General features: G+C 36.5%; 2 protein-coding genes and 1 pseudogene across 6 annotated transcripts; all 3 read right to left on the bottom strand.

Moving 5' to 3' along the window:
* Positions 1–2,933: 2,933 nt before the first annotated feature.
* On the bottom strand, positions 2,934–7,850 carry LOC126624964 (kinesin-like protein NACK1). 2 transcript variants are annotated; one of them, XM_050294027.1, is made up of 14 exons: positions 7,650–7,850; positions 6,875–7,244; positions 6,689–6,778; positions 6,496–6,596; positions 6,289–6,405; positions 6,054–6,203; positions 5,896–5,955; positions 5,689–5,813; positions 5,401–5,599; positions 5,190–5,300; positions 5,014–5,106; positions 3,977–4,927; positions 3,529–3,851; positions 2,934–3,451 (listed from the first exon to the last, which is right to left on the bottom strand). In XM_050294027.1, the coding sequence occupies exons 2-14, from the start codon at positions 7,149–7,151 to the stop codon at positions 3,124–3,126; spliced, it is 2,925 nt and encodes a 974-aa protein (XP_050149984.1). In that variant the 5' UTR covers positions 7,152–7,244; positions 7,650–7,850; the 3' UTR covers positions 2,934–3,123. The 2 variants fall into 2 exon arrangements, with proteins under 2 accessions (XP_050149984.1, XP_050149985.1); XM_050294028.1 differs by having other exon boundaries at positions 6,875–7,241.
* Positions 7,851–9,097: 1,247 nt separating this feature from the next.
* On the bottom strand, positions 9,098–13,120 carry LOC126627084 (uncharacterized). Of its 4 annotated transcripts, XR_007624883.1 has the most exons (7): positions 12,334–13,120; positions 11,668–11,882; positions 10,709–11,000; positions 10,525–10,610; positions 10,356–10,447; positions 9,955–10,206; positions 9,698–9,846 (listed from the first exon to the last, which is right to left on the bottom strand). XR_007624883.1 is itself a non-coding variant. In XM_050296505.1 (6 exons), exons 1-6 carry the CDS (start codon positions 12,589–12,591, stop codon positions 9,599–9,601), a joined length of 1,191 nt encoding a protein of 396 aa, XP_050152462.1. In that variant the 5' UTR covers positions 12,592–13,119; the 3' UTR covers positions 9,098–9,598. The 4 variants fall into 4 exon arrangements, 3 of the variants coding, with proteins under 3 accessions (XP_050152462.1, XP_050152463.1, XP_050152464.1); XM_050296505.1 differs by lacking the exon at positions 9,955–10,206 and having other exon boundaries at positions 9,098–9,846; positions 12,334–13,119; XM_050296506.1 differs by lacking the exon at positions 9,698–9,846 and having other exon boundaries at positions 9,896–10,206.
* Positions 13,121–22,975: 9,855 nt separating this feature from the next.
* On the bottom strand, positions 22,976–24,803 carry LOC126625641 (endoglucanase 10-like; annotated as a pseudogene).
* Between the last annotated feature and the right edge of the window lie 1,492 nt (positions 24,804–26,295).

Genomic DNA, 26,295 nt, shown 5'->3' with positions numbered 1-26,295 from the left:
AAGTTCAGTACAGAATTGGCAATCATTGTGGATAAGTTCACTGTAGAAGTTGCAATCATTGTGGATATACGTGCTTTTTTGAAAGACAAGTAATTTTTGCACATTGTTTTCTTTTTCTGCATACTCATGTATTTTGTGATATAACTAAAAATTAACAAGTTTTCAGTGACACTCGAATAAATCAGCTTATCAAATCATCAAAATTTAAGTTTACTACAAAATTGGCAATCGTTGTGGATTTAAGTAGCTTTTATCGAAAGAAAGTGAATTCCGTCATTCTGCACACTCATATACTTTATGGTATAACTAAACGTCAGAAGATCTTAGATTTAATGAACACTCAGAATAAATATCACACATTAAGTGAAATGAAGATACTACACTAGTGGTTGATTGTGTATTGGGTTAAAAGGTAAACTAAATTATAACAAATATGCGTCCCCTTTTCCACTAAGAAGGCAAAAATAGTTTGTCCTTGAGATTTTTTGATTCGAAACACTAACATATCATTGAATCAACCAATTACTTTTTGAGTGAATTTTTATGTCTCAGCCACTCGTCACATGTTGTTATTAATTCACACATGTTATTATTTTATACTATTTTTAAAAGAAAATCGGTGGTTATTATTCAATTAGTTTATCTCCACTATAAATAGAGAGGGGAGCCTAAGCCAAATGCATCACTCAACCATACTTCATAATTTGGACATTCTTGTTGGAGTTGAGTTGAGTTCGAGTGAGAATGAAGCAGGCATCATATTCTTCCTACATTGCAATTGCACTGTGCACTGTGGTGGTGCTACTGCTGGCCACAGCGCCGGTGTCAACGGCGGTAACATGCAACGCCATTCAACTTAGCCCCTGCGCCGGCGCAATCACCTCTTCAACTCCACCGTCGAAATTATGCTGCAGTAAGATCAAAGAACAGAAGCCCTGCCTCTGCCAGTACCTCAAAAATCCTAACCTGAAGAAGCTTGTCAACACCCCAAATGCCAGGAATGTGGCCAGGACTTGTGGCACTCCCTTCCCCAAGTGCTAGAACCTATGATGCATCATGCAGCCTCACACCAACACTATTTTTAATATATATATATATATAATTTATATCTCTATGTTCGACATGGATATATGATGCTTCTTGCTCAGTTGTTCCATGATTAATGGGGATTAGAGAGAGAGAATTAACATATGCTTAATTAATTTTGTGTGTTCTATTTTATCTATGTTGTACTCTCGGTGTGTGGTTTATCCATAGTAGTGGTTGTAGAGTGCTACTTATATATAATGAGAATTCGTATTGGAAAAGTGCTCAGATTGCTTCTATATGAATTACTTCTGCTTGTAAGTGCTTCTACTGAAAGAGCTTTCATTAAGAAGCACCACTTCGAAGTTAGAAGCGCTTTTGGTTGCTTCTCTAGAATGTGCGTCTATGATGCATAAGAACTTACGACTTTTTTTGCCAAATGCAATTAGAAGCGTTTTTGGTTGTCAAAAAACACTTCTACTAAAATTTTAAGAGAAGCCAATTTATAGTGAAACCAATTCAATTAGATTTGATGAGGAATTGTTTGTCATTGGACTTTGATGAGTGGTACTACAATCTAATCAAAACTTGCCATGCGCAAGTCTTAATTATTCTCTTTTATCATTCTTTATATTTAAAATTTTCATAATTAATTTTCCTACTAATTAATATACACCATGAGATTAATTTGATGTATATATTTTTCTTCTCCCCCCCCCCCCCGGTCTTTTTCTTCCCAAATTTCCCCCCTGGTACATTTATATGGATAATCAACCAAAATAAGTGAAGGATAACCAATAAATTGTGAAAAGATCAACTCGATAGTATGGAGTGAGTCTGCAAGATTGTATTTAGAGTTTGCTATAAAATATTCTAATCCTGTATAGGAGAAACATAAATACGCAAATTACAACTCAGTGATAGATGAAAAAAAAAATATAGCTATTGGGCAATGAAATTGTGCTCATAATTGAAAAATAATAATAAACAGATTTTGTAAATAAATTAAAAAAAAAAAAAAAAGAAGAGAAGTTTTCCTTTTTTTTTTTTCATTTCATGATAGTTGGAGAAGATGACTTTGTTTTTGCCCCATATTCTTGTGAAGAAAGGAAATAAAGAGCCAGAAGACTGCACACGACATAGAAAACTGGGGAAGAAAATGAGAGAGAATGAGAAGAGGAAAAAAAATGAAAAAAAAGGAACAGACAAATGTTGTTAAACATCAAGTCTGTGTTACAATATATATATATATATATATATATATATATTTCATTTCATTATAGATGGAGAAGATAATTTAATTTTTTCACCATTGTTCTTATGAAGGAAGGAAAGGCACAGAGTGGGGAAGAAGCCGGCTGAGAAAATTTGGGAAGAGAAAGGGGAGACAGAGGAGATCAGAGACAAAATGAAATCTTAACTTAATCTTATGGTGTATATCAATTAATAGGAAATATAATTATGAGAGTTTTAAATATTAAAGAAAAATAATAAAAGATAATATTTAAGACTTGCCACGCGGCGAGTTTTGATTGGATTTAGTGGCAAGCAAAGCCCACACAAGTTTTTCTCGTACTCTCGGTGTGTGGTTTATCAATGGTAGTGGTTGTAGAGTGCTACTTATATATAATGAGAATTCATATTTGATAAGTGCTCAGATTGCTTCTATACGAACTACTTCTGCTTGTAAGTACTTCTACTGAAAGAGCTTTCATTAAGAAGCACCACTTCGAAGTTAGAAGCGCTTTTGGTTGCTTCTCTAGAATGTGCATCTATGATGCATAAGAACTTTTGACTTTTTCTGCCAAATGCAGTTAGAAGCGTTTTTGGTTGTCAGAAAGCACTTCTACTAAAATTTTAAGAGAAGCCAATTTATAGTGAAACCAATTCAATTAGATTTGAAACCGTTGGAAACGAATCGATTCTTTATTGAGATTTGAAGATTACAGAAAACTAGGGTACCAAATCAAACACCATGCATAGCGTGCATTGTGCTCAATGGTCACACTTCACAACACAGACAATGAAACCTTGAAAAAGCATTTACATGTACATTATTTCAAAGAATGTGAAGTACTTACAACAAAAATGTACTTCTCACAAATTAAGAAGATTGGATATCTGGTTCCAGCCCATCATCCATGGCCTCCTATCAGATGGGAGCACAAAATTGAGCTCAAACATCTCTCTCGACAAGTTTCCGCTTTCGCAGAAGCCAACAAGTTTTGCAACTATTTCAGCACTCTCCTGTATGTGCCTGGGATCATGGGGATCTTGCCAAAGCTTGTTCACAAACTGCAGCTTCCTCTGCTTTCCTTCCAGCGGGACATCCCATTTCATGTACAATGCATCCCTCTCCTCTGCCATCAAGCGTGAAGACAACCTCTTCGCAAGGAACTCCCTTTCGCGCTTTAGCGCTCTCATACTGCATATCAGAAGTTTATTAGGAATCTTTAACTAAAAGGAATGATTTCAACTAGTTGAAAAGAGAAGAAAGGGAACCTTGATGACAAAGAGACTGTGGGTTCGTCTCCCACTTGAGCAGGGCTAGCATTCCCAAGTTCCGCAAGATGCTGTTGCAGCCATGTCAACCGCCTCAGCTCCACTTCCACGTAGATTTGATCTGCTGGGTCACCCTTAAACAACAAATAAAATTGTGTCCTGTGAATGATGGAGACAAAGCACAAATCCCACAACTCAATGATCTGCTGTCTTTGTTCCTTGAAAGTTATTTGCCACGAGACTTGGGGCTCCTCAGTCTCACATATGTTCTCGTCATTCTCTAAATTGTACCCGGCAGCTTCATTTGCTTCCAGCTCCAGAACCTGGAGGCGTAACCAATTGAAACGAAATGAGATTTTTTTTCACAAGGTTAAAAAGAATAATATATGCATGTATGCACGCATGTCTGTATGTTCTGTTAGATAGTAGAAAGAATATATTTTCATACCTGGCAAACTAGTAGCTGCTTTTGGTACTGCAGTTTGGCCACCCGCTCTTTCAGTTCCGTTACATATGTTCTAATGTTTCTTACGTTCTCTTCTGCTGCATTTTGGAACATCTTCTGCATTTTCTTCATGTTTACTGAACTAGAACGCCGATACCCTGTTGGAGTGCTCTCCTTTGATGAGACATCTCCACATTCTTCATTCTTTGTCGGAGTCCTCTTCTCAGACTCTGGTTGAATCTCGCCGGACAAAATATCATCATTCTCAGGAGCCCTATTTTCGGTTTCAGATTCTGCAATTTGCCGAGAAGCTGATAGAGGTGAGCAAGGTGATCTGATGAAATTTTGCCGGTTGGCAATGTTACTTGAGGTCAAAGGTAGGCACTTCTTTTTAGACTCTTTCTTAGACTTGAGGGATGCCTCGATATTGCACTCTTGTTGATTGCTAGGAAGAGACATCACCAATTTATCTATCGACTTCTGAACACTTTCTAGCTGTTCCTCGAGATTTGCAATCGTGCTGCCTTGTGAATGAAGTCTCGTAATCTCTTCCTTGAGATTAGCACTTACACTCTTGTTGGTAGCAACGACAGTTCCAAACTCAACTTCTTTTGGCACTGATCTGACAAAACGCATTTCTCTTATTTCTGCTTGCAGATTGGCAATTGTTTCAGCTGCATCTTGGTTGCCTAGCCTATGACAAGCCACCTCTTTTTGTAATACTTCCAGAGCTCGATTTGCTTCTTCCCCTAGCTGTTCTTGCAGGTGTTCAAGTTTTCGGATTTCATGCATTAGTGTGAAAGGAGCAGTTGATGATTGCCTCATAGACTGCCTCAAATTTCTTGCTCTATCACCAGGGCCTATCTCCTTTTTGTCGGGTTTTGTTGATAGAACACCGGTGTATGAGAGACATTTCTTCACAGAGGGATGGGGTATTTCCGAAGGGTTTGAACCCTGAAGTTGGTATATAAAAAGTATTTATGAGCTAAGCTAAATACAAATTCATATATGGGGAGAGAGAGAGAGAGAGAGAAATTGACCTGTGGATCCTCGTCAAGTTTTTGCTGTAATTCGAGCACTTGAGATTGAGCACGATCTCTTTGGCGTTTCAGTTCTTCAATCTCCATTTCCATCTAGTGATGACCAAAAACATTTTATATATACATTTCCAAGCACATGAAACAAAATATCTATCAAGACAAGTATGTCAGTTTACCTGCTGAATTTTCAAGTCTTTTTCCCTTGACGGGTCAGGGGTGCGCAGCTCTGCTTCCAGCCTCGCTACTTCCTTCTGCAGATGTTTCACTAGCTGTTTGTCCGAAACAACCTAGCAAAAAGAATTTTATACATACATAAGAGATTACTAAAATGTATATTGTAAATAAGTAGAGATGCAAACTGAAATATTACAAGAAAATTAACGATACCATATTCACACGAGCATTATTTGTTACTTCCTTTGCCCTAGTGGCAAAGAAGAGCGTATTGCGAGATTGTTCGAAATGGCTCAATGCCGGACTCAAGGTGCATATGATGGCAGTGCGTGCATTCCCACCGAGAGAATGCTGCAATATGCGAGTGAGCTTTGAGTTTCTATAGGGTATATGACCACTTTTTTTCCCACCACTGCAAATCAAACCAGTTCACATAGGTAAGAAAGAAAACTCACTACAATCTTTCACACGACGAAAATGTATGCAAATATAGATTCTTACCTCAGCTTTCTAATGACAGTTGTAAGTGTCATCAAGCTAAGATTGATGTGGCAACCTTCCCGGAGCCTAGCACCATCTGTATGTGTTTGCGAAGCTCTTTCGCTTCCAGCCAGATCGACTAAGTTCTGCACATCATCGACATTCACACTTGTTAACCAAGAAGTAATAATTGAAACAAGGAATTTCAGGTTCCAATTAGTTCCTTACCAGGCTTGCCACGAAAGATCTCACGCAGTCAGAATTCTCACGCAGCGTACTTTCAATTGTCTACAAGGAGAGAATATGTTATTTACAATGTCTCGATTGTTAGGAGAAGGAAAAAATTTCGTTAACTAGCGTCAAAGATCGATGATGAATGAACTGACCAGCCTTATTATCTGATGAGACCGGGAGCTGTTGTCATTCAAAGCAGTTTCACCAACTTGTCTTTGGGCTTCACAAATGCTGATTAAATGTCTCAAATGCTGATCATTGCTTGCAGTTTCCTCCACCAGTTTCTCAACCACTGTACCTTTCTACATTAGGGAAATCGAGAACATGAGTCAATGTCAAAGAACAAGTAACGTAAGGAGCATACGCGAAGGCTTATCACGAAAGTACCTCTGGATCATCTAGAAGCTTCAAACTACGACCCGATTCTGAATTTAGGAGGTCCCTCACGTTCTCATTGTATATTTCTAATCCAGAAATTTTTATTGTAAAGTCTCTCTCCGGTGTCTGCAGAAAAATCCGAGCACATTAGTCTCAAGGCTATAATCTTCACCATAACTTTCATAACTGTTGTTAGTTTGCGATGATTAGGTTTACATTGATGATATGGTTGTAGATATCAATGACAGCTTTCTCTGTTATCCCTCTCATTGTGTATGTCTTCCCACTGCTCGTTTGCCCGTAAGCGAATATAGTTGCTGCAGTGCCAAAGAACATCAACCAATTGTTCAAAAGCGAGATGAGGATCGAAAAAGGAAGAAAAGACATGAATCTAAGGATAAACCACTACCATTGATGCCCATCAACGAAGACAAGGCCACATTTTTCACTCCTTCCTCGTACACTGATTCCGTTAAGGAACTAGGACCGAAAACTTTATCTGCAAACAGAAGAAACCAGTGAACCAATTATCTAATGTGAACCATCACAGATGAGAAATTACAAAGAAGACGCATAGGCAGGGGTTTTTCCATACCAAATGTGAATGGGACCGGTTGAGCCGAGCGTTCTTGAGGCGGGGGCTTGTACACAATCGTGTTGTCATCGAGGCATTCCCACGCAACTTGGTCTTTTGCTAGTTGCTCTCTTTTGTTTAGAGGCCTTAAACGCACCGTGACAACGATCTTCTCCTCCTTAGCTCCTCTAGGCCCACCTGGAGTTGAGACTACTGTCCTGTCTATTTTTGAAGCCGGTGTTGATGCCGGTGTCCTGTCTATTTTTGAAGTTGGTGTTCCAGGAGTTTTGACAGTCATTGTGCCTCGAATCTACCGGATTAAACGAGCTTGAAGAACAAAACACCAACACCGAATCTCGGGCCTTTCCCAGTAAAGGTCAAAGCCTTTCTGCTAAAAACAATCTTGGATTTAGTCTGATAGTACAGAATACAACTAGAAACCAAATAATCTTGGATCCAAAGCATTTCAGATCATAAATTTTGACAATTTGCCATGACCCTCTCACTAATTGCAACATTTATCCCTAAAATCTACAAACTTTAAATCTAAAAACTTATGATAAGCAAGCAGACGTTGGCGTAGTTGCCACATTGGCTAGAGCGGATGTGCTCCCTATACGCCCAAAGGTCTAATTCTCCTCCCACCACTTATTAGTTTATAATTAGTAACCAAGTTAAAAATCAATTTCTTTCCAAATAAGATTGGATCCATCAAATTCCTCTGGTTTTAAGCATCATATATAAGGAAAACGAAAATCTGTACAGATCAGTTTTAAAGGAAACAGAGGAAACTCACAGAAATAGAAAGCCGGATTCGACCCCGGAAACTCCCAGAAATCTTCAGCGCACAAGAGGAATTGAGGGATGAAAGGAGCGTTTGAGTTTGAGGAGAATCGCTCGGCAGTCGAATTCGAATGTTTGAAGAAGAAAGAAGAAGAAGAAGAAGGAGAGGGAATGATGACAAGTTATTGGCTCATTGTTTCTTGGCCTTGTTATTCAAGTTTGAATCTAGGGCTCCAACGGCTAGTTTTTTTCCTTTTTCTTTTTGTCAATTTTTTTGGCTTATTTAATTGAGAATTTTACAGTTACACGCCGACCTCTCCACGCGTTTTCGTTTTCGCGAGTTAAAACGGCTGCGTCGTGTGAAGCGGGACCCAGTTTCAAGTCCTAACGGTTATTATTTTATCTATTTTTATTTAATTATTTTCCTATTCACAAAAGGACAACAAGAGAAGAAGAGTTTCCAACTTTCAATTATTGGTCCAGCCTGGCCCTTCAAGCATAATTTGTGTTTCTTTGCTTTTTTTCCCTTGAAACAACTTACATCTCACGAGTATATTGCTAGGAAAAGGATCATCGTCGGATTTTTTTCTGAAGATTTTGAAGATCCCGTGATCGTGATTGTTCATCGTATATTGTGCAGTCATAAATCATTTCAAAATTTAAAATCCTCGTCGGATTTTTTTATGGAGATTTTGAAGACCCCGTGATCGTGATTGTTCATCGTATATCGTGTAATCAGAAATCATTTCAAAATTTAAAATTAAATATAAATAATACCTAACGAAAACTGACCGCACGATGCACGATAAACAGTCACGACCACGGGATTCCCATAATCCTCAAGAAAAGAATCCGGCGATGATCCTTTTCCATATTACTACAGTGTTGTTTATGTGTTAAAATATAAAAAATATGTATTAATTTATCTCCAATTCTTGCCTGTATAAGTTTATTTTACGCTATCGGTCTCAAGTTTGGATAAAGAAAGGGAAAGACGTCAGTTAGTTGACAGTTGACATTCTATTTTTCACATCGAATTCCTATGTTTTAATTTATCTCCGCATGTCATGTATCACTGGCAACACCAACGTAACGGCGTACCCGTGCTATAGTTGTTACGAGATAATCGGCACCAAAATCACATGAGCCTTATATGTCTACCTCTCAAAAGGAAGAAGAATTTTCATGGCTATATACCGTTATATAAAGGTAGGCAAAAGTCCAGTTGAACTGTTTGAAGTGGTCGATTCAAACCAGTCCGATCAATTTGATATGTTTGAACGAAAAAATTGAAAGTCAACCTTCAGATCATGTCTAAATTTTAAGTTTAGTGAGTTATTCAATCCGATCTAATCTTCAATACCAAATACGACGCAAAGGTATTTGAATGTCGAAGTTCTCGACACCCAACAAAGGGTTTTTTGCTTGTGTTCAATGAATCTCATGACTTCGCAAAACCGATTTGTAATAACTAAATATAAATATATAAAGCTATTATTGACACTCTAAAAGAGTCGTCAAACCGATAATATCTCTATATAATATTCTACAGTGGGTTCTCTCATACACCGCTTACGTTTTTTCATCAGTAGTCTTTTTTGACCTTATTCTCCCGCCTCCCATGGCTTGCATTTTTCATTTCACTGTTTTCAACTTTTTGACACACGATAGAATAATTTACAATAAACTATGGGAGGAGGATTCGAACACGGACCTCGGGTGCAAGGACGGATGTTCTTAACCAACTGAGTTACAAGCCGCTTGACACTGTTCCCACTTCTTTCTTTTCTTATTTTCTATCTTAATTTTGTAACTTGCTACTTTCTCTTCCGTTTTTTGCTATTGAAACAAAAGGTCACATTCCAGCATCCTCCATTTACCTCAACCATGAAGCTTAATTTCAAGGCTTGTAACTTGTGGAGTGGAAGCTAAGATACTTCCATCAGCGAAACAAGATTGATTTCACCTGCAGTGCATGCCGTGCGAAGCGAAGAACTGGAAATCGGGGTGATTGACCTGGAGCCGGCTAAGCCAACTGTCTGCGGCCTGCATCAGGGAACTTGCCAGTTGACACTCCGTCACTCCACTTTGTGTCCACAGGGATCCTTTTAACTTGTAGGATGCCAGTCCAAAAACAGGTAAGGAAATCCTTGGGACACCATCCATCTCACTGGGATAGATCATCACTGGAGCCGGGCTATTTACAGTACCTGCACACAACAAGAAACAAAAAATCTTACGACATCAACTGGCAAGACAAAAGAAACGACACGGTAGATTGAATCATTTGCCTAAGAAAAGTTATAATAGTGTTTCACATTATCGTTTTAGGATCTATTGTTGTCGCTAAACATAAACCAATGAATGAACATAGAAGAGCTAACTCCCGCCATTAAATCTCTATGATCAAAATCCTCGTAGGCGTCATAATGGTGAAAGATGTAAACTTATCCAGAATCCTTCCCCTTCGTGCACGTCGCCACTTCTCTCTATCTCCTTCTCCCTCCCTCCCCTTCCTTTGTGCAAGCAGATAGTGCCAAACTCAAGTAGCCAGAACACTCCTTCACCACCTAAGTTTGTGCGTGTTGCTCTTAGGAAACAACTAAGGATAAAGATTATAGACGCCCGAGACTAAGCATAGAAAGGAAAACCTCGTATCATATAAAAATGCTGGAAAAAAAAAATACCACAATACCAATTAGTAAAAAGTCATTGTTACCTGTCATGGGTGTTGAAAGTGAATGATATGTCAAAAAGCAAGCATCTAAATCTTTCAATGTTGGACCCGTAGGTATTCGATATATGGGATACCTACAAAATCAACCAGATAATATGAATCTTGGTCCGTACAAGAATATTTATAATAATACACATCATATTTTTCTTACCAAGCGACTGACATCCAACTTCCTGGCAGTAAGTCACAGCTTCTTAATGTCTTTAAACCAGGGTACTGGTGTGCAAGACCTGATATCTGTTAACAATCACAATAATTAATCAGAAAAAAGGCAGCTAATGCAGAGCAAAGACCACAAAGTACCGAAATCTACTGCAGTAAGAAAATAAACTAGCCTTGTCAGCCAATGGTTCACGGCCATATGGAGCATCCTGCTCAAGAAACTCAAAAAGCAGGACACCTCGAGAATTCCCAGCTTCTCCATCATCACTAGAAAAGCCTTCTTGTAATACAGGGTGTTCACCATGTATGGACAAACTGCCCATTCTAGTAGATATGTCCCTGCTTAGATGGTGAAGAATCCCCTGCTCCTTTGCAACCTTTATGTGTTTCTCAAATTCATAATCACTGCTTGCATCACTACTCGAATCTAAATAGTTGTCGACATCATTGTCCTCACCCACCTGCCTAACCAAAAGGGAAACATAAAAATGTAAGTCACATGCCATGATGCCAATTAACCTTATAACACACTAGAATCTCTATTATCAACAATCGCACAGTGCTACATATGACAAAAGTTCACGACAAGGAACACATAAGAAAATGGACAGACAAGAAGAAGGGCTTTGCATGTGAAAGGAAGACTGGCAAAAACTTGAAGACTTGTGTATTATGTAGAAATGAAACTGAACATATCAAGACATAATTTTACTAGCACTGAATCATTATCTATCACAGTGTGGAACCAAAACTTTACAAAACAAATTGATCAACTAAGCACTGAAGATATGAATGTACAAAGTGATAAATTTCCCATCAGAAACCATTTGACGGTGACCTCCACGTCTACGTAGATAGTACTAGCTTATCGAAGAGAAATATTGCAATCAGCATATACATTGTATGATTACATTCCCTGAAAACCAATAGTACTAGTCATGGATTCCCGCAATAGATCATTATACATATTCCTGTAATTTAACCAACATTGTGAACATAACATCATTTACAAACTATTTCATGTAACTGATAATCGTTGTAAACAAACATATAACAAAGAAAGATTACAGATTCACATAACTCTGGTGTTCTAAGTGTATGAAACTATGAATCCAACAGAAAGCTTTATTACCTTGACTTTGCATTTGACTTCACTGAAGATTCCCCATATAATTGGATACCAGATAAATATGGAACATAGTATTGAATAACAGAATCACTATTGTTAAGGACCAATGGTACTCCTGCCCCATATGCACTCCACTCCCTGAAGGATTCCCATAGATCATTCAGTGTGAAGTAAGGCTCAAACTCAACATCACAAGTCCTCCGCCCCCTCATTGTCGTCTGCACCAAAACAAAAACCACAATGTTCAAAGTTAACACTTTCCAGAGGATTTCCCAAGTCATTAACGCCTCGTTCAAATCGCAAAACAATGTAAACCAAAAGTAATAGAACTCTGGCATTATTCTTATATTGGTTTTGCACCTAAAGATGGAATTTCTCATGTCAGTTTCGAGCTTCAGAAAAAATTGTACTAGTTATTTTCTCAAGTCTTGAGTTGCAAAACTCCAACATCGAAAAGTCTAGTTTTCTACACTTTCTCCTGCATTTTCTCAGCAGCAAAGGCAGTCTGAGTAACAATAACATAAACATGGTCAACACGTTTTCTTAAGCCTATTATTTTCTCAAATATAAGATTACCCAATAACAGAAACTCAGTTTTCTTCACATTTTTGACAATTTTTTGAGCATCCAAAACAAAGCTAAACAGATAAACATAGAGAAATGATCAACCTTCGAGAAATATTGAGCAGGAACAGAAGGAGTAGTGAACTCCAAGAGCCTCTCCAGATTACTAGTCGGTGTCAGAACCCGCTCGAAAGAGGGCTTTTCCGATGAATTCTGATGCTCTTTGGGGCTCTCATTGGGATCGTTCTTGCTGGCTCTCCGAGCTTGCTTATGCTGATTGTTGTATCTCTTCCTTGCTTTCACAGGAATGTAAAACCTGTCCTCCCCACGAACATTCCCGAACTGCAACCCACTTCCCAACATTTCCCGCAGCTCAAAAATTAAACTTTCTCGCCTCCGTTTGATTGCTGAGAAAACGGAGGAAGATGGAAAGGAAAAGCCGAAACTTTCCGATATGTTCTACTTTTTTACGAAAAACCCAACTCGACCGAGACGAAAACAAATGAAAAGAAGGTGGTGTTGATTCTTTAGCTTATCAAAAGTCCCAATTTAGTACCAGAAAAGGAATGTATAAGATGCTGCGATTTATAAAAGGAAAGCGATCGTTTTCCTGCGGTTTCTCGGTAACCAAACACAGCAGAGAAAACCCAAATTCTATCTTCAAAATCCCAAACTTAAAAAATGGATTGTATTGCAAATTTGGAAGTGATCAGATCAAATCAGCTTCAGAAAGCCCCGAAAATTTGTATTTTTTGAAGAAAAAATCCGAAAATTGGATCGTAAAGCTTGAAATCCAGAAGTAAAAACGCCACGGATCGAAGCAATCGAACGGGTTTTGTGTGAAGGAAGAAATAAAGCGCGGAGGAAAGCACAGGGTAGAGGGGAAGCTGGAACCAGAGTGTATTATAAATGAGAGTAAACTGTCGGTTTACCCCTGAACTTTCACCACATTTTCGATTTCCCCCTGAATTTTTTTATTGGAAAATTAAGAACTCAAACTAATTTGTTTAGCCAATTTGCCCCCTACCGTTAGTTTTTCATATATTCCATCCATATTTCCGTTAAGTGAGACCATGTGCACAACATGTTAGGGTAGTTAAGTCATTTCACTCTTAAAAATGATTAAAAAACTGAAGAAAAAAAAAACAAAACTTTCCCTCTATTTTTTCCCGCTAATTCCTATCCTCGATTTTATTTTTCCCTCTCATTCCTATGCATGAGAAATGACATATGGTGTAAATTAATAATTTGACAAATGCTAATGGTGCTATTGTCTCCAAAGCAGTGCATTAATATAAGAAACTCTAGTCTTTTTTATGGACATGTTTCTTATATTAATGTACTGCTTTGGAGACAATAACACCATGAGCATTTGTCAAATTATTAATTTGTTAGAGAAAATAAAAATGGTAGTACATGCTTCAAGAAAAAGATTAACTTAGCTACTTAAGAAGACAATAACACCATATGTCATTTCTTATGCATAGGAATGAGAGGGAAAAATAAAATTGAGGATAGGAATTAGCGGGAAAAAATAGAGGGAAAATTTTTATTATTTATTTTCAGTTTTTAATCATTTTTAAAAGTGAAATGACCTAACTATCCTCACATGTTGTGCACATGGTCTCACTCAACGGAAATATGGATGGAATATATGAAAAACTAACGGTAGGGGGCAAATTGGCTAAAAAAATTAGTTTGAGTCCTTAATTTTCCAATAGAAAAGTTCAGGGGGGAAATCGAAAGTGAGGTGAAAGTTCAGGGGGTAAACCGACAGTTTACCCTATAAATGAAGACGAAGATAAAAATAAAATAAAATAAAATAAATTTCTTAATTTAATTTTATAAATTATTAGCTATAATAGGAGGGTGTATTTTTGCATTTTTGCTCACCTTCCTCAAGTAGTTAGTACTCACCATTCTACTTATTATTATTAGATAAATTTAAATTTTGAGGTTCGTATTTATTCACAATACACAGATCTCAAAATTTAAATTAATATAACGATGATAAATCAGATAATGAATATCGTCATTACTTAAAGATGATGAGCAAAAATATTTCAATAATAAAAAGAAAACAAAGGGCTATTTCTGGAATAGAAATTAAGAATTGCGGTTGCTGTGTAGAAAGTTTTGAGGAGTGAAATATCTAAAATGCCCCTCTTTGTAGACCCTTATGCCAATGCAATATCTACATCATTTCAATACATTATCTACATCATCTCAATATTATCGATATCGTAAGTGGTCATTTACAACATTGATGAAAATGAGTTGAACTCTTACATGATGACATGAGTTTAAACTCCATCGATGATTAATTTAACAAAAATTTATTTTTTGAAAAAAAAAAAGAAGAATATATTGTCGATATCGTAACAATATTTTTACTACAATATTGTTATATTACGCTTGCTGTATAAACATGGGTAATTTAGACATTTTCGATCCTTTTATTCCTATCTTTCATGTCATTCGTATCATTCTTTCTATTTGAGCAACCTAAGTTTAAAATTATTCTATTATGGCCAATTTCCTTAATTATTTTGTAGGGGTGATAAATGAAATAATAAAAAAATTTGGGGAGGAAAATACGTGCTGTGAAGTAGTTGCTGAATTGTGATTGTTGGGTTTGTTGTGGGCTGGGATTTTTATATTGACACGTGCGTGGCACGAGGGGCGGGAGTGGGTGAGAGCTACCACTCTACTAACACTCCAAATGATTTTTTTGGTCTAATTATTAACGAATTTCTTCGTTATTGTAGTGACCAACTTTAAGGGAGAAGTTCTTGTGTCTATTCGTCGCATACAATAACACAAATAACGGAATTTAGAAGGATCCTATCAATTTGTGTATATGATCTTATGAATAATTTGATCTGAATACGTAATTTCTTTGCAACAATTGAAGATGAGTTTCTAACTTTCTATGTACGAGTTTCTAATTTTCTATGCATTTACAATATTTAGGTGGCTAGCCACCGCTCTAATAAATATCTAGACGTTTGAAAAATAAGAAAGAGCATCTTGGCTTTCCTAGACTCCAGCCTATCCCACCTAGACCTGCATAGGCGCCCTTCCAGCCTGTCTAGACACCTGCCCAACCCGCCTAGATAGTTTAGGCAAGCTGGTTAATTTTGTGACTTTTTTTGCTGTATTTGTTTTCATTTAAGAAAATGACTTAAGTTGCGATTCTCGCTTAGATAAAAATTATAATTTCTATTTTACATTTTTTTTTGTCCAATCAATTATAAGAGACTTGTTGCATACTTGGAGAAATACTCATTATATGCTTGTTCCCTATGTTTTTAATATTTTATAGTACTTTATAATTTATATACGATTCTATTTTTTTAAGGGAGTTTTAACGAAAAGCCCACGGTACTGTTCACTTTAACGAAAAACCACATTTTTACACTAAAAAGTCAAATCTGGTACTATTCACTTTACCCTTTATTTTGTCCTTATCATTAAAACTCAAAGTTTTCAAGCCATTTTCATTAGTTTTCTTTTTTTTTTAATTTATGTATTCCAAGATAATTATGTATTTTTTAAAGTATAAGTAAGTACTTAGTTTTTTTTTTTTTTTAACAAATGATATTATATACACTATGGGAATGGGTGGGCTTAGCCTCACAATGGGCTAGTAATAAGGAGGCAGATTGTTTGCCCTCCTGTTTGGGTGCCCTTCCCATCCGCTCATATTTTGTACTGTCACGGTTAAGCCACGTCAACATTTTATATTAATTTTTTATAGAGATAATAAGACAAAAAATAATAAGAATATAAAATGTTAACGTGACTTAACCGTGACCGCACAAATAAGAGGGGATGGGAAGGGCAGCCAAAAAGAAGGGTAGACAATCTGCCTCATAGTAATAATGTGGTTCAAATTCATATTTGCCGAGAATCGAACATAAAACCTCTCACTTACAAGTAAAGATGAATATCACTAGACCGTAGTATTAAGTGACAAAATAAATAAACACTTAGTTATATGTTATATAATAAAATGAAAAAAAAGGCGTATGCCTTCTGCTCGACTAGCGCCCTTTAGAACATATTAGTATATTCATATGAATTTTTTAGTAAAAAATTTGAATATTTTAAAAACTGACCCTTTTAATATTGATTGAAAATAATACTAAGTAACTACTATTGCGGCGGTTACAAGTTGCCAATCAAACTTAATTGATTTTCCTATAAAGTAATACTTTATATAAAAGTTTTATGCTTACTTTGGGTATGAGAATAAGTCCCTCCTCATCTAGGGCTTGAAATCTCCTCCCATTTAAACAATACATATTTTCAATTCTTGGTCAACATTTTCTGTACCATTCAATTTTCCAATGGTTGAATTGGACTGAGAATATTGAATCAAATCTATATAAATATAAATTTTTAAGTTTTGGTTTTGGATTTGATGGGTATGGATTGATATTTAATTATTCAAACAGCGTATCTAGTTCTCTTAGTGGAAATTAAAATGTATGATGATGATTTCCTTTAGACCCAAAATAAAATATTGAGCTGGCAAACAAGACCGTCAAGTATATAGTATATTATGGTGCACCTGCTTTTGTACCTTGGACTTTGACATATTTATAAATTATAATATAGTAGTTTCATTGTCAAACTTTGATTTACAAATTTTAGGTGTGAGTTTGTTTGTTTTTGTTTTTTTTTATTTATCTGTCACAAAAATCATATTTATATGTGATCTTAGGTTAAGTTTGGTTTATAATGCATGGATTCTCATGTAGTCTGCATTTTAATGTGTGTCCATGTCGAATGGTGTTGGTTGAGTTTGGTTACATATTTATATTTGATCTTAGGTTAAGTTTGGTTCACAAACGCAAATTATGATGTTGCTATTTCGTTTGTTTAATGCCAAAGTATAATTGTTTATAATAGTTTTAAATTTCCATGTTGTTTTCAGAAAAAAATGAGAAAAATTAAAATGTAGCTTTAGGTTAGAGAAACTTCTCCATCATGCACTAAACCGAAAATATTTATGGGAAAATTTGAAATAGGTCCAATTGTAGAACCATGTCAAAAGAAAAAAAAATACACACACATTTTGGGTTAGGTTTAATTGAAAGGGTTGTGCTATCCACACATCATTTTTTACCTCCCACACGTCTCTCTCAATTTTTGGTCATCGGATCTAATGAATTGAAGAAGATCAAATGACAAAAATTATAAAAAATATGTAGGAGGTAAAAATGAATGTGTGTGAATAATATCATCCTAACTGAAATTGTTGAAAATATAATTAAAGTGCATGACTTATTCTTCAAAGTATTTTTACCGATACAACAAGGAAATAGAAAGTTATTGATGAATATAGTTGAGAGGGAGCTTTATTACATAGAAGGACCGCAATCATGATAGTTCAATCCCAATAATGTACTGTCATGTAGAGAAAAATTTATGCATGTCAATCTTTATATATTAAGCCAAGGGTCCAATGAATAATATTTTTTGGTGTCACAAGCTTCACAAAAAATAAATAGACAAAATAATGCATCAAATGTGGCAGAAGTATTTACGTCATTTTAACATTGTTTTTTAATAATTAAATTTTTTTGTACAATTTTTTTTAAATAATTAGCAGCTCACAATAGGCTGGTAATAATGTGATTCAATCATTTACTCATTAAATATTATTTTCTCTATTTTTAAACACATTCAAAACATCTTAAGAGACATGCAATGCAAGTTATAAAAAAGATCTTTCGCACGCGGATAATAATGTGATTAAATTAGTTGTCAAATGATTGTTTTTTTTTTGAATAAATGATATTATCTACACTAATGGGGAGGGGTTGAGATTAGCTTTACAATGAGCTAGTAATAATGTAATTCAAACAACTGTTTATTAATTATTATTTTCTCTATTCTTAATATAAATTCAATAGAGACCGATTTTATTATGTGGATTCAGCTGCTTTAATTGGTTTATGAGGGGTTTTTTCTAGCACGATCTAAGATTGTTCATTACTTCAAATATTTGACTTTCCTTTTGTCAAATTACGCATATAAATACATTTAAAATGTATAAATAACGTGTAACACGTCGTGATTCAAAAAATATCTTATACACAAGAGTGAACATATGCATGAAAACTAATGTATTATTAGACCGAAATACTATGCAATCGTCAAATCGTTCTATGCAATTAAATATTTAGTGTAAGCTGTTGGTAGGAGGTGATACACCTCGATCCTAGAATCAAGGCGTGGTGGACCCCGATCCTAGAATCAAGGCGTGGTGGCCGTCACGTCTTGATTCTAGGATCAGGGTGTGTCAGGAGGTCCTGATATGTGGGTCTTCCTATGTTGTTACTCTTGTCCATTTAATTGGTTCTAGTTTATATCTCCCATGCACGACACAATTCTTTATTTGTGTACCGATTAACTTAATTGCACGCCAACTTTCTTGCTGGGAATTCAATATGCCTTAAACAATATGCCTTAAACAAATTGACCAAAAAAAAAATATGCCTTAAACAACCGCATGCATGCACGTCTGGTAACATGTTGACATACAATTGGTGGTGCGCCCATATGAATTTAGATCCTGTTCGGACCTCTCTATCTGAAGTCAAAAGAGCAGGAAATTTAAACTGTTTAAGAGAGAAAAAAGAGATTCGGGGCCTTGATTTGTGTGAGGTGAGTCAGCAGAATGAGTTATTAGGGACAGTTGAAGTTCAATTTGAATGATCTGAATTTCTTGGTTTTTAGACTTCAGATAGTGAGATTCAGAAATGACATTTGTTCCGCCATACCAAGTATCAGAATTCCTTTTCTTACGTCGAAATTTTTTCAAGGGCTAAGAATGAAAGTAAGGCAGGCACATAGGAGGGAGAGAGATCTAAGTCCCCCTTCAATAACCAAACCATCCAATTAAAGTGATTTTCCAAATCAAACCTACCACCACTCCAAGGTCAAGAGAGCATCTCCACCGGGAGATCTCTTTATCTCTTTTCCTTCATTTTTTTTTTCTCTTCTCTTAACACCTTGAAACTCATTTCACTCTCATTTTACCCCTTTAGGCGTCCATTCCGTTAAATTAGCTATGTCTCTGTTGATTTGATCATCAATGTTGTGAATTTTTACCAACGCAAATTTTATCAACGCTATTTAAATATACATAAGAAAAATAAATATTGTATATATGTATCACTATTTTTTTCAATATTTAATCATTAATTTGATGTCAATCAAATTCAAAACTTACTAGTCTTTGATGCGACACAATACCAACAAGTTCCTAGACGATCGGCCACGTATGTATTGCTATCTATGATGAAATGTAAGCAAATCAATTTGATGTTTTAAGATTGTGAATCAATTCATAATCCAACTCATTCAAATGGAGTTCCTTGGTTCCCAAAAAAAAATGCAAAATATGTGCAATATATTATCCCAATCAAATGAAGATGGGGACTAATTTAACGTGGTAGAGAGTTAGCAATGTGGTTGAGTGAGTCCCATATGACAACGAGGTCCACACATGGACAGAACTCGGGAAATTTTGACAAATAGCCAGTTTTAGAGGCAAAAATTGATTTTTAGCCAAATTTTCTATTTTTTTTTTATAATTTTAACTAAAAACTCGAGTAAAAAGTCTTAATTACCCTTACTGCTAATTCTCTCCATTGGGTTTCTAGCACTGCGGAAAAACCAACCAACGTGTAGAATATATATCTTATGTTACCCTGTAGTTTGAAACTTGGAGGCATATGTTGAATCGCCACCGCCACCGCCACCATCAACCATTCATTGGCTCCAATCCTTAGCCATCAAAGCACTCACCTCTGACACATCATCATTCTACCACAGTTTGGTCTCACCTATGTGCCGTTAGCATCATCTAGTAGTAGTATTCACGCTACTAGGTATCTTCGTTTCCTTGTTATATCTAGATTCTGGGTATATCACGCCATCCACCAGCTTACCAATTTTGTTTAGTAGATTGACCAAATACTTACCTTGCCTCTTGGCTATTTCTTGATATGAAACGTAAATATGCACCTCCCTTGGGTTTCTAGCACTGCGGAATGGTCCAATAAAAGATGAGAAAAGGGTTGTTGCCTAGCTAGGACAAATGCTTGTTGTCCGACTATCACTATAACATCCCACATCGTTCAGGGAAGTGGATCATGTAAACCTTATATGTATATTCTCATCTCTATCTAATATGAGGCATTTTGAGAGCTCACTGGCTTCGGGTTCCATCGGAACTCCGAAGTTAAGCAAGTTCGCGCGAGAGCAATCCCATGATGGATGATCCACTGGGAATTTCTTGTGTGAATTTCCAGAAACAAAGCCGTGAGGGCGTGGTCGAGGCCCAAAGTGGACAATATCGTGCTACGGTGGAGTCGAGCCCTGGATGTGGTAGGGGCTCGGGTCGGGATGTGACAATTTGGTATCAGAGCCAATCCCTACTCGAAAGTGTGCCAACAAGGATGTCGGGCCCCTAAAGGGAGGTGGATTGTAAGATCCCACATCGCTCTGGGTGAGGATCATGTAAGCCTTATATGTATATTCCTATCTCTACTTAGCACGAGGCCTTTTGGGAGCTCATTGGTTTCGGGTTCCATCGGAACTCCGAAGTTAAGCGAGTTCGCACAAGAGCAATCCCATGATGGGTGACCCATTGGGAAGTTCTCGTGTGAGTTCCCAGAAACAAAACCGTGAAGGCGTGGTCCGGGTCTAAAGCGGATAATATCGTGCTACGACGGAGTCGAGCTCGGGATGTGGTGAGGGCCTAGGTCGGGATGTGACAATCACAATAATTGTAGCAGCTCAAGATTGTGAGAAAGGAGAGAGGAAGAGAAGATGGAGAGGATTAGTATTAGAGTAATGCTAGAGAGACTAAATTTGTAAACTAAATAATATGGAAATTGGTGATTGAATTATTACTTAATCGTTGATAAACATGTTCATTTGTTATTGGTGACACCTCATTTGATTTGTTAATTTAGTCTCCATTGCATTACTCTTAGTATTATTTAGGGTAATTAAGATTTTTTTTCTGAGTTTTTGGTTAGAATTATAAGAAGTTAGAAAAGTTTGGTTAAAATTCAATTTATGCCTCTAAAATTGGCCACTTTCTCAAATTTCCCACATAACTTATCATTCTTATTACTCACAAAACTTTTATAACTACCCACACGATGAATGAATAAATAAGTGATTCTGTATGACAAATACGTGCTTCATTTCTAATTTTGACAAAGTGTCATTACGATGATGGTACATATGTTTATCTCATACTTGAACATTGTTGTATCATTTCCAATTACCCCATATTACTCTTGTTAGAGATTTCAATAAGTAATACACACACACACTTGATACTGTTTATTTTTAACGAAAAACCATATTTTTACTTTTTTCTGGTACTATTCACTATACATTTATTTGTTATTTTTTATTAAAACTAAAGTTTTTTTTTTAACTTTTCGTTAGTTTTCCTTATATATATATATATGTATGTATGTATTTATTAATATATAATATTTATGAATATATAATATATGGATATATCATATATATGACCTGGTGCTGCTGCGATCCGCAGCATGTGTGCGGCAGCATGTGTTAGAAAGGTTGGATTTAATTCAACCTTGTGCCATTTGGTTGAACTGCAACTTTTGGTTAAAAGATATGATATTTACTTAAATTATACGAGTATAATTAAAAGATGTAATTAGTCATATTTATTTTCTGAAAAATTCAAAATTGAAGACAGGTTTTTTGGATCAACATTATTAAGAAGAATTATATATCTTAACTAAAATGAAAGGACTCGATGACTGGATGCTCTAATGTCTATAAATACCTATTGTGGCATAATGTTTCACATGCAATTTTTAGAAATTTGTTTATACATTCCTTGCTATCTTCTCTCTCCATCACATTCATTCAATTTCTATCTAGTTATTTCTGAAGGGAATATAATTCGGTTTTACTAAATATTTCATACTTTGTTGTATCCTGAAAGTGATTTGCCAAAAACCCTTTAGCAAATTTATTCGAGTGGGGCAAATAATACTTTAGGAAAGGGATTCCAGTCATACCTCAAAGTCATCATTCAAATTATTCTCTATACTTCTACATTTACTCTAACAACTCTCATTCTTGAAAATATAAGCAAACATGCCCTATTGAAATGTAGTTCACTGTGTAATGGAACTCACCACTACCAATAAAAATATCTGATAGTCCCTCAACTTCTTTGTTCCAAATCAATTTCTAGACTTTTAATAAAGATAAAGTCACTTTAGTCATAAAAGTTGACATAATGATACATGACCATTTTTTGGACGATATTCCAATAAGCCATCTACCCTAAACCAAAATGCCCTCCATCTTCTCTCCACCTCCAGACACGAGTATTCCACTTGAATCTTCAACATTCTCTCTTTTTCTTTGTTTGGTAAGGCAGTATTTTAGGCTATTCTAAATTACAGGATGAGTTTACGGAATAAAGATTTGTATTTGGGTGGGCAGCATGCTAATTTGCTCAACAAACCTAACCCACGTTTGCGAAACTTGATATTCCATGCAATGTCCTTCCCTTTTTATGATTGTCAATTGCTGTATGTTCAGCTTGTAAAATAATCATTTTCCATGAAAATTTTACCAGTTTTTCCCAGAGTCCTTGATTTTGTTTTCTTGTTCAATGCGTGAGCTTAGAGAAACATCAAATTAATTAAGAAAGTACAGGGAATTATCTAAAAATTATGTTCTTAAAACTGCGCGAAGTACAACCTAAACCAACAGCAAAATCCGCCAGCAACTACGACCTAATCTTACCAAAAATACCCGTCTGGTCTATCCCCAAGTGCGTGCCTTTGGCCTTCGAAGAACGATGACGAGGAGGATCTTGAACTGCAATGAGTGCTGCAACTAAACCAGCATTTCTCGCTAGTCGCTATGCTGGGCTTAGTGAACTCTTGCTTATCCCTTTCGTCTCTACTAATTTGTCCAATTCGTCGGGACCTGCTACCATGGCTCCCAAAGAAAATTTGGATTCGGATCCTTGGTGTTTTTCCATCTCTCTCCATCTTCACAAGAGTATTGATGACCGTCCCAAGGGATCGATGCACTTCTATGGTGTACTTGGGTTGGAAACTTGTCTCCGAAGCCAACCATGTAGCTCAGCTTCATTGGATTCTCTCCTAGAATGTAATTGACCTGAAAAAAAAATTTGCATAAATAAGGAAAAACATTAAGACTCGTGTTCCTATGCAGGTACAAGACTAAGCTTGTAGATTCGATTTAACTAATAATATGTAACACTTGCCTGAGTCATCGAGAAATTGCGCAACATATCGACGGAAAAGCCAAAATTGCTGCAACTCCCACCAGAACTGCGCAGAAGATCAAGGTAGTCGCTGTACAATTTACTAAGAAAGGATGCTGTTGCAGCATATTCAAGAGGTGCCCGCACACCATAAGTAGGCCTTTGGAGGAGCAATCTACCTGCATTTTAGGAATTTTGAGGTATTTCAATTTGAACTACTCATAAATGGAACAATATAGCTGCATGCATTGTAATATACTCAGATATATATACCTGGTGTTATCTGAGAGGAAAGATAAGAACACATGAGGGTGTCATTGATGTCTGATGACGCGTCCAAAGTAGATTCATACGGGAATCCAAGATCACGAAAATATCAGAGATGCGTGAGCAGACCTACAAGATGTAACGTACCAACTAGTTCAAAACTTATTCAAGTTCATAAATTCGAGAGTGAATGTTGCGGTAAAATTACTGCATTGGCAGTGAGCTTGTTGTTCCATTAGAAAATCCCTTTATTGGCACTTGTTTCATTAGCCACTGCGTACTTAAATTCTTTTGTAGCATAATCTAGATATGATCAATTATATCCGGTAGCGAAAAATAACCATGTTCCTCCCCAAACCAGTTCATCTTGGAAACCAGACGAGTTGTTGAAATTCCTAGATTCTCCTCCACAAGCATCAACGTCGGTGTATGCTGCTTGCCTAGCAGGGTCCAGTTTAGTAATGCACTCTCGTAAAGCTTCTTGGCTGCTGTGCCTAATTCTTCTGAGTATAATTTTCTTTAAGGACTAATGAAGAAGCTGATAATGTTGAGAACTCAGCCGCACACTATGTAAGACATATTCTGAAATCACAACAACAAGACATTAGGATCATGAACAAATCAAATCACTATAAAATAGACATGAACTAAATATATTGAACCTATCTGTAGAATACGAAAGACATGGCTCTTCCAGACGACAAAAGATGAGTTCACAAGGTTGCCTTCTCCTTCCAATACTCCAAAATATCCCTCTACTATATGAATAGGTTTTAGTATTATGAGGAATTCAACATATGGAAGCAGGGACTTAACCTAGTATTTATACCATTGGGGTTCCTTATTAGCCGGCCTATTAACAGCTACGAAAATCAACCTAAAACATAAGGCCTGATACCATTTCAACAGATAAGGCTGCAATAATTTCCCCTGCTAAATCAGAAGCCATGCTGTCGCAGATCGAAACAGATCTGTCGTAATCCATGTCTTCAGGCCTTTGCTATGTCATTAGGAACCTTGGCATCAATGTTTCCACTTCCAATCTAAATTGGAAAAAAAGGAAAATGGAACATTGTCACTAAAACGGAGAAACAAGATTGTGGTGCAAACAATAAAAACTACAAATAAAACGGTCATCGAATAGGATTTAAAACCTTCACGAAGGTTTGCCTGAGAATACAATATGAACTCTGAAGTTGTGTTTGGAGGACCAAAGAGTTTGAGCAAATAATCACTGCCCCATTTGATTATGTCCTTGACATGATCAAGCTGATCACCATTATCATCATACTTTTCGTGGTATTCGATCACGGTCCAGTTCAACAGGGTTACGATATAAGCTGTACGTAGCTAGGGAAGCTGAACTTTATGTTGTTGCCAGAATCATAGAAACAGCCCTCAAGATTCGCCAGTTTTCTGCTCATATTCCCATCATGCAATCCTGAACTGGCGCGAAATTTTACAGGACTGTTATTAGGGTAAACCCCAGCTGATCATATAAGAAAATTTTCAGCAAGTTAGATAAAAAAAAAGTAACATGCAAACTATTTATAATCAAATGCATGATGTGTTGAATTAGTGGCCAAGTGGCCAACTTTTGATTAAATAAAAGAAAAGAAAAGGTGGACAACATCATTGTGTCCCTTCCTTGTTTTGGAGAGAAAAAAAGACACCTTGTTTAAAGTCCTTTTTTTTTCTTTGGCCCATGTGGAAAGCCACGGGAATGGCTAGGTTATGAATTAGGGTAGCTGCTGCCCTTTTGTTAAAGTGAGCAGAAAAGTAGAGGGTTTTTTAATGAGAAGCAATTGCTGCTTTTGATTAAGGGTTGTAAGGCAGCCATAGAGCAGAAAAACGTAGCATAAAATAGAGAGCAAAACAGAGGTGCTGCAACCCCATTTTGAAGAGAAGAAAGAAAGGTGATTTTCTTTCTTTGTTGGTACTCACTCAATCAAAGTTGTATTTGTATATTAGCTTTTAGCTTTGTATAGAGAGGAAATTATTCACTAAATTTCCCTCTCTATTTGTTTCTTTGGTGAGTGAGAGTTATTGGGTGTATTGGGGTTTTGGGTTGTGAGCTTGCCAACACTTTGTAAACTCTCATTTGGTTGATAGTGGATTATTGGGTGAGCTCCTACTGCTCCGATGATGTACTCCAGTTACACTGACTGTTGAGGAACCTCGTTAAAATCTTGGTGTCTTTTATATTTTGTTCTTGCATTCCATTTGATATATTTCCTGTGGGTTAGTTTGAGTTGGTTCCAACGGGTTTGGTGCTATCCTAGCACAACGATTGGTGTCAGAGCACTGGTTGCTCTTGGGTACTGTCTAGTTGCCAAATATGTCAGACGGGCAAGATGAGAATCCTTTTGGAAGCAGCTCCGGGTTTGCAAGAACTACGGTGCAAAATGCAAAGTTCGAAGTGGAAAAATTTGATGGCACAAACAACTTCGGGATGTGGCAATGTGAGGTCAAAAATG

The sequence above is a fragment of the Malus sylvestris genome, chromosome 6 (genome assembly GCF_916048215.2).
Source record: "Malus sylvestris chromosome 6, drMalSylv7.2, whole genome shotgun sequence".
NCBI lineage: Eukaryota > Viridiplantae > Streptophyta > Magnoliopsida > Rosales > Rosaceae > Malus > Malus sylvestris.
The sequence above is the reverse complement of the archived record's forward strand: the minus strand, read 5'-3'. Positions and strand labels throughout refer to the sequence as shown.

Bases quoted from the DNA above. Each gene is read 5' to 3' on its own strand.
- LOC126624964 (XM_050294027.1), bottom strand. From the start codon at position 7,151: ATGACTGTCAAAACTCCTGGAACACCAACTTCAAAAATAGACAGGACA. The intron at 6,779-6,874 runs GTATGGAAAAAC...TTCTGTTTGCAG, and splicing joins ACCGGTCCCATTCACATTTG to ATAAAGTTTTCGGTCCTAGT. The intron at 4,928-5,013 runs GTCAATTTCTCT...TACCAACTTCAG, and splicing joins AACTTGACGAGGATCCACAG to GGTTCAAACCCTTCGGAAAT.
- LOC126627084 (XM_050296505.1), bottom strand. From the start codon at position 12,591: ATGTTGGGAAGTGGGTTGCAGTTCGGGAATGTTCGTGGGGAGGACAGG. The intron at 11,883-12,333 runs GTTGATCATTTC...GTTTTGGTGCAG, and splicing joins CTGCTCAATATTTCTCGAAG to ACGACAATGAGGGGGCGGAG. The intron at 9,847-10,355 runs GTAACAATGACT...TGTTGTGTGCAG, and splicing joins ACTTTCAACACCCATGACAG to GTACTGTAAATAGCCCGGCT.